An 8483-nucleotide genomic window follows, 5' to 3' on the forward strand; every position below is an offset into this window, starting at 1 on the left:
TCTCTCTGACCCCATATCTCTTAGACCCTAGTGTGGCACGTCTCTCACCCCTCAAATGTAGCTCATCTCTCTGACCCCAGTGTAGTGGATCTTTCTGACACCATATCTCTTAGACCCAGTGTAGTGGATCTCTCTGACCCCATATCTCTTAGACCCTAGTGTGGCACGTCTCTCGTCCCTCAAATGTAGCTCATCTCTCTGACCCCAGTGTAGTGGATCTCTCTGACCCCATATCTCTTAGACCCTAGTGTGGCACGTCTTTCACCCCTCAAATGTAGCTCATCTCTCTGACCCCAGTGTAGTGGATCTCTCCGACCCCATATCTCTTAGATCCCAGTGTAGCAGTCTCTCTAGGACCACAGCGTAGCTCATCTCTCTGACCCCAGTGTAGTGGACCTCTCTGACCCCATATCTCTTAGACCCTAGTGTGGCACGTCTCTCACCCCTCAAATGTAGCTCATCTCTCTGACCCCATTATAGTGGATCTTTCTGACCCCATATCTCTTAGACCCCAGTGTAGCAGTCTCTCTAGGACCCCAGCGTAGCTCATCTCTCTGACCCCAGTGTAGTGGATCTTTCTGACACCATATCTCTTAGACCCAGTGTAGTGGATCTCTCTGACCCCATATCTCTTAGACCCTAGTGTGGCACGTCTCTCGTCCCTCAAATGTAGCTTATCTCTCTGACCCCAGTGTAGTGGATCTCTCTGACCCCATATCTCTTAGACCCTAGTGTGGCACGTCTCTCACCCCTCAAATGTAGCTCATCTCTCTGACCCCATTATAGTGGATCTCTCTGACCCCATATCTCTTAGACCCCAGTGTAGCAGTCTCTCTAGGACCCCAGCGTAGATCATCTCTCTGACCCCAGTGTAGTGGATCTCTCTGACCCCATATCTCTTAGACCCTAGTGTGGCGCGTCTCTCACCCCTCAAATGTAGCTCATCTCTCTGACCCCATTATAGTGGATCTTTCTGACCCCATATCTCTTAGACCCTAGTGTGGCACGTCTCTCACCCTCAAATGTAGCTCATCTCTCTGACCCCAGTGTAGTGGATCTCTCTTACCCCATATCTCTTAGACCCTAGTGTGGCACGTCTCTCACCCCTCAAATGTAGCTCATCTCTCTGACCCCAGTGTAGTGGATCTCTCTGACCCCATATCTCTTAGACCCTAGTGTGGCACGTCTCTCACCCCTCAAATGTAGCTCATCTCTCTGACCCCAGTGTAGTGGATCTCTCTGACCCCATATCTCTTAGACCCTAGTGTAGCAGTCTCTCTAGGACCCCAGCGTAGCTCATCTCTCTGACCCCAGTGTAGTGGATCTCTCTGACCCCATATCTCTTAGACCCTAGTGTGGCACGTCTCTCACCCCTCAAATGTAGCTCATCTCTCTGACCCCAGTGTAGTGGATCTCTCTGACCCCATATCTCTTAGACCCTAGTGTGGCACGTCTCTCACCCCTCAAATGTAGCTCATCTCTCTGACCCCAGTGTAGTGGATCTCTCTGACCCCATATCTCTTAGACCCTAGTGTGGCGCGTCTCTCACCCCTCAAATGTAGCTCATCTCTCTGACCCCAGTGTAGTGGATCTTTCTGACCGCATATCTCTTAGACCCTAGTGTGGCACGTCTCTCACCCCTCAAATGTAGCTCATCTCTCTGACCCCAGTGTAGTGGATCTCTCTGACCCCATATCTCTTAGACCCTAGTGTGGCACGTCTCTCACCCCTCAAATGTAGCTCATCTCTCTGACCCCAGTGTAGTGGATCTCTCTGACCCCATATCTCTTAGACCCTAGTGTGGCACGTCTCTCACCCCTCAAATGTAGCTCATCTCTCTGACCCCAGTGTAGTGGATCTCTCTGACCCCATATCTCTTAGACCCTAGTGTGGCACGTCTCTCACCCCTCAAATGTAGCTCATCTCTCTGACCCCAGTGTAGTGGATCTTTCTGACCCCATATCTCTCGGACCCTGGTGTAGCACATTTCTCTGACCCCAGTGTAGCACATCTGTCTAGGATCCCATCATAGCACGTCTCTCCGACCCCAGTGTAACACATTTCTAGGACCACAGTGTAGCACTCATTCCGATTCTTGTACCCCAAGTGAAGTAATCTCTCCCGCTCCAGCGAAGCAAGTCTCACTAAGGTGGAATCGTATGACAATGCAGATACCTTTTATTTACACAATTTACATACATGAAAATGGTTAACGAGATAAGGGACAGTATAGTCTTTGGTGTTATTGCAATATTAGTTGTCCCCGCAAACATTGTTTGGGTAATATTGTAACTTTGTCGAACATGAGTATATGTACTTCGTTTTCGATTGCAGAACTCAAATTGTCGATGTTTCTATGTGACCGAGGAAAGCGTTATTTTGTTATCGACATACTTATCAGTCCTTGAATGTGGTTTTACATCACAATTATGTTCATTCTGGGTTCAACCTTCCCCTGTACCAGGACAAATTTCAGCATCTAGGACTTGCAACAATTTGAAAAGGTTTGGGCATTCTAACTAGGCCAAAAGTTGCCTCCAGAGAGTATTTGGGTAAATCTGCTGGCTTTTGCAAACGATATTTTTGAAGCGTTCCGGTTATAAGCAGAAACACCTCCATCCTTGCCAGGAACTCCCCTAAACACCTCCGACGCCCTGCTGAGAAAGGCAGGAACTCTCCCAGCAACGACTGTCTGATCTGGCCAGACTCGTCCAGGAACCTCTCTGGTCTGAACACTTCTGGGTCGCCCCACACTTTCTTGTCCTGGCTCATAGAGTACAAGTTAATGAAGGCAACTGTTCCTTTCTTAACGTGATATCCCTGAAGCCACGTGTCCTCCATCGCCATGTGAGGGATGGCCAGAGGGGAGATAGATGTCAGCCTCATCGATTCGTGGATCACAGCTTCTGTGTACGTCATCTTCCCGCGGTCTGCTAGACCTGGTTTCCGTTCCCAACCAACCACTTCGTCAATCTCAGCCTGGACCTTGTCCTGGACTTCCGGATGCGCTGCCATCAACAGTAACGTCCATTCCGTTGTTGTTGCTATTGTCACAAAACCAGCGCCGAAGAAGTCTGCGAGTGTGGTCTGCAGAGTCTCCTTGTCAATATGGCCACGATTGCTGAGTTGCAAGAGACGATCTGTAACATCTCGGATATCCGTTTCTTGGAAGGTGTCTTCGTGTTCCTTAATCATCTTCATCCTCTGGTGCTTTGACAAAGAGAGAAGGTTTAGAAACAGACGGTATTTTTCCCGCATGAAGAATCTTAGCCATGGCAGAGCGTCGAACGGATTACCCGCTGAGACGAAGTTTGTAAAGTTCTTCACATTGAGAATAAATTCAACGAAGTCTTTGTTGTCACGTACATCTTCTTGCACGCCATAGCAAATCTGGTAGATGACGCTACCTGCCGCTATGAATATGTATTCGTGTGGGTTGAAAGGCTTTTCGCCATGTTTTGCAAAGGATTTGACAACAAAATCAACTTCATCGTGGACGATGCTCTCGATTGGGTTCTTTTTCGCATTCGCGAACATGCTCAGCGCCCCAAGTGCATTGCGTCTGTGAAACTTATAATTGTCTGTAAACTCAGAGAAGCTGATGCTAGTGCCGTTGCTAAAACTGGTGGTGAAGAACTTCGGTCTACTGGAAAAGATGTCGCCCTTCACGATCAGAGCTTCACGGATTGCATCGCCTCCATTGACCACAATGGCGGGCCAGGTACCTAGCTTAATGCTGAAAACATTGCCGTATTTCTCCCACATCTCGGTGAAGGTCACGTTTGGTTCCTTGCCAAAGAATGGAAGTGTTCCGAGGACAGGAACCCCCCAAGGTCCAGGAGGTGCGTGAGACGGCATGAGAGACTTCACGACTTTGAAGAGACCCGCCGATACCAGGAACGTCACCAAGAAAACCTGCGTCTCTGTGGACACTAACCCGTACTTATCTGAGCTGTCCATGACCTGAAACAAGAAGAACCTGTGTAAGTCATCGTGGTGTACTTGGTTCAATTAACGTGACAGAACGTCATTGCGTCTGGGCGACGTTTAACAACGAAGTGGTCTGTGATGTCCATGACCTGAAACAAGGAGAATCTATGTATGTCAGCATGGTGTACTTGGTTCAATTACCTGACAGGACGTCAATTAGTCTGGGCGAGGTTTAACAACGCAGTTGTATAGGTTGTCCATGATCCTGGGACAAGGAGAATGAACATGGTGTAGTTTGATAGGTTCAATGCACCATACGTGACAGAACATCCACGACCCTGGGCGACGTTTAACCACGTAGTCGTATGAGATTCTTGAGAGGCATGTAGGAGCTGGTATTCAGGTATAGTACAAAATATTATGGATGTCAACTTCTTCCTTAAACCCTACACACCGTTTCTTGACCTTTCTTTCCCCTGGCAAAGGGGCAAGGAAAAGCTCAGAAACGTGGGTGAAGTAGACGTCCATAATATTATGTCAAATACATAAACTTAGTCCTAGCTATAGATAGGGAAGTTTAGATTATTTTTATAAGATTTCTTCGTGGAATGAGATCTCCCACATTCTGTCAGTTTGTTGTTAAACAAGATATAAACAGGATAATTCTAGCTGCATGACCTAATGTTACCGAGTCTGGACCAGACACTCCAGTGATCAATATCATGAGCATCGATCTAAGCAATTGGGATACGATGACGTGTGTCAACCAAGTCAACTGACCGCCCGATCCCTTTACTCGTCTTGAGACAACCATTGTTTGCTGAAGACCAGTTCTAACGCGGATGGCCAGGTTCGTCTCACATTTCGCTAAGCACATTCCTACGTTGTCACTGTCTGTCCTTAGAGACTGCTCAAAGGGTTTGGGCAGTGTTTACCTTTGCTATTGTCATATACCGATTCGAAAAGTGTAGTAGCCTAGTGGTTAAGGCGTTCGCTTGTCATGCTGAAAACCTGGGTTCGATTCCTCACATGGGTACAATATGTGAAGTCCATTTCTGGTGTTCCCCGCCGTGTTATTGCTGGAATGTTGCGGCGTAAAACACTATTCACACACTGACTCATATAACGATTGACCATTACACCTGCCTTGCCTTTACTATACCTTATTAGCTATAATAATACGCGCTGCGGCGTTAAGGCGCATTCACTCAGATTCATTAACTGGCGTAATATCTAATATGTTTAAATAATGAGAAAATATTCCAAGTAATGAAGAACATTTTCAAATTTCGAAAATATAATTGCAGTAGCAATGAAACAAAAACCACTTTGAGCGTGTAGGCGAAATAGCGACAGATCCTTCCCAGGAAACCTCGCCCAACGGATATATATGCACCTACCTCCTTCTATCAGTATATGTGTATGGGGTAGAGATAAACCAACAGTCCGGAAACACCCTGAAGCGCCTTAACTATACAGGTAGATGCTGACACCTCCTGGCAAGCATCCTTTGCATGACTTGCGGATTGTCTGGTTTACCGAGCTCATGACGTGCTATTAATACTGTTGGTGACGTCATTTGTGCTGATTTTGCCAAGATGACTGTCAAAAGAAACCACTCACGATTAGATAACCAGATGTCCATATAAACACGCTGGCATAATATCTAAATGAATACATCAGCAATAAGGTATTTACTGTAAATGTTAATATGTCGGGGAGACACTGTGATAAGTCCCATCCGACTTAAAGATCCAATACATGTAAGCTTGTATATGCAAGACTAGTGTAGCTTGATCTGACTTCGTTGGCACTAATGACACACGAAATTGTCAGATACCTATTTTATGAATGACATTTGTATATTCTGGGAGAGGAGCCTAAACGATGCTTGGGGGGAGTGTGTCGGAGTATGGGAGCTACGATCACTCTAACGATTGTTTTGTGATATGGGGCCCAGTATAGGAGGTACAACAGTCGTAGCGCAACGACGTCTTTGAAATGGGGCCCTGGTGAAGGGGCAAGAAGTCGCCCTTACACAACAGCGTTCATCTGATGAAGGGGCGAGAGGTCTCCCTTATACAGCAGTGTTCACTTGATGAAGAGGCAAGGAGTCGCCCTTACACGGTAGTGTTCACTTGATGAAGCGGCAAGAAGTCGCCATTACACAACAGCGTTCATCTGATGAAGGGGCAGAGGAAGCCCTTGAAAAATAGTGCTTGCTTAATAAAGGGGAAACAGTAACACTAAAAGTCGTAAGATAAAACGTTTAAACATACTGTGAAGTTAGTTCGTAGATTTTCTCCTGTAGTCATCAGAAGTATAGGAAATACTTTAGGTGAAGCTGTTACTAAATATATACTATGAGTTATCTTTATAATACCGGACGTACAAAGGCTTAATGGCTTTTATTCAAGCCATCAAGTCATAACTGTGACTAAAACTGTAAACACATCAACCAGGAAATATGTGTTATGTAACTGTGTCGCATTCACCATGCTGACAAAAGAATGATGGTGTTCCGCTTTATGTACCAGTCGGCCATTGTTGCGTCGGAAACACATCTGACGAATTGTCGGGAATATGGTGTATATGATACAGATAAAATATTACACAGTCAGCTCCTCCTGCCAGAACATAGAACGTGAGGTAACTGTAGCGTGACCCTACAAGTGTCGGACAGGTGTTCAGTTTATACTTGGAAAATGGATTCAGTGAAATGATTTAGGCTGGTGCAACAACGTTATTTCGTTAGGTTTGACCGGGTGCAAGTACGTTTCATATCCTTAAGACGACCCCCATTTTTAGTTGTATTTGTGTGGATGCGCGCGTACGTGCCTGCATCCGTACGTGCCTGCATCCGTACGTGCCTGCATCCGTACGCGTGGATGCATAATAAATTAGTTACTGCAGAATTTGCTGACGCCTGGGACAAACTTTCTGCAATGCCTGAAAATACCTGAATTATAAGGGATCTTACTAGACGAAGGAAAGCAACCATGTTCTCATACGAGTTAGCGATTTCACATCTTACGTTTGTATCGACCCGTGAAGGTCACGGGGTAGAAAAACCCATGCTTGTCCTAAAAGGCGACTATGCTTATCGTAAGAGGCAACTAACGGGATCGGGTGGTCAGGCTCGCTGACTTGGTTGGCACATGCCATCGGTTCTCATTTGCGTAATCGATGCTCATGCTGTTGATCACTGGATTGTCTGGTCCAGACTCGATTATTTACAAACCCCCGCAATATAGGTGGAATATTGCTGAGAGCGGCGTAAAACTAAACTCACTCACTACGTTTGTATCAGGAGAACAGTGTGCGAAACAGTTTCCAAATTGGCTTGCCAGTCAGCCTGAAAGTTTGAAAGTTACTGGCCAACAAAATAATTCACTAGCCCGAAATTTGAATGTAGAAACTAAGCAAGAGATTGCAAAACTAGATGATAATAGGATATTACCGGCATGACACTAGATGATAATAAGATATTACCGGCATGACACTAGATGACAGTAAGATATTTCCGGCATGATCCCAGATGATAATAAGATATTACCGTCATGACTCTAGATGATAATATGATATTACCGGCATGACACTAGATGATAATAAGATATTACCGGCATGACACTAGATGATAATAAGATATTACCGGCACGACACTAGATGTCTGTAAGATATTACCGGCATGAAACGGGTTTTATCATGAAGCTGGTACAAAATATTTTTATTAAGCCATAATCTTGCAAGATTTGTAACATAACAAGGCAGAGAGATCCAAAATGGCTCCATGAAAATATTCTAGCTAGTCAGTGAGTGTGGAAATTTACTAGCCCGACTGGATTTTACTAGCCACGGGTTAGCTGATCGGTGGATATTTGGCACACTGTAAGAGAATGTCAGGCGTACCACGTTATTAAGCACTTCTTTACAATATCTGTCTTTAACGTCCCGGTGGACAACATGCACGCTCACATGACTATATGGGGCAATTGGGTCGCCAAGTAGCTGAAGCGTTCGCTCGTCACGCCCAAGATCCGGGTTCGATTCCCCACGCGGGAACAATGACTGAAACCCATTTCTGGTGTCACCGGCTGCGACATTGCTGGTCTACTGCTACAAGCGGCTTAAAACTAAACTGACTCATTCACTAATGGCCGTGCAAATATATACAGGCGTCAAGAGGGATTTAGCGACGCTCCCGTTGCTCAGCGTTGTCACTTTGAGGAAGAAGTGTGGCAGTTTCACCAGCCTACCAACGACGACCTTGCACATTTTATGCCTGCTATACCGTTTCGTATGGGAATGCGTAATGCACACAGATATGCCACACAACGACACAAGATAAATTTTCAGATGCATTCTGGTCAAATTCAGCTGATTCCCATCCGGAAACAGCCTCTGAGGAGAGCTTTTTTATGTATATTGCCTCGCAAAACTAAACTAAATGCATAGTCATAATTATATATGCTCTCTAAAAAGAAGAATGATACATTTTCACGAATTTAATTTAGCTAACTTTTAAATGAGATATCACATGAAATTCTGGATCG

The 8483-nt window shown here is 45.5% G+C and overlaps 1 protein-coding gene across 1 annotated transcript; it reads right to left on the reverse strand.

Moving 5' to 3' along the window:
* Positions 1 to 2160: 2160 nt before the first annotated feature.
* Positions 2161 to 5447, reverse strand: LOC137284886 (cytochrome P450 1A1-like). The gene is made up of 2 exons (XM_067816919.1): positions 5331 to 5447; positions 2161 to 3963 (listed from the first exon to the last, which is right to left on the reverse strand). The coding sequence occupies exon 2, from the start codon at positions 3958 to 3960 to the stop codon at positions 2473 to 2475; it is 1488 nt and encodes a 495-aa protein (XP_067673020.1). The 5' UTR covers positions 3961 to 3963; positions 5331 to 5447; the 3' UTR covers positions 2161 to 2472.
* Positions 5448 to 8483: the final 3036 nt, after the last annotated feature.

Source organism: Haliotis asinina, chromosome 1, assembly GCF_037392515.1.
Source record: "Haliotis asinina isolate JCU_RB_2024 chromosome 1, JCU_Hal_asi_v2, whole genome shotgun sequence".
Classification (NCBI taxonomy): Eukaryota; Metazoa; Mollusca; class Gastropoda; order Lepetellida; family Haliotidae; genus Haliotis; species Haliotis asinina.

Bases quoted from the DNA above. Each gene is read 5' to 3' on its own strand.
- LOC137284886 (XM_067816919.1), bottom strand. From the start codon at position 3,960: ATGGACAGCTCAGATAAGTACGGGTTAGTGTCCACAGAGACGCAGGTT.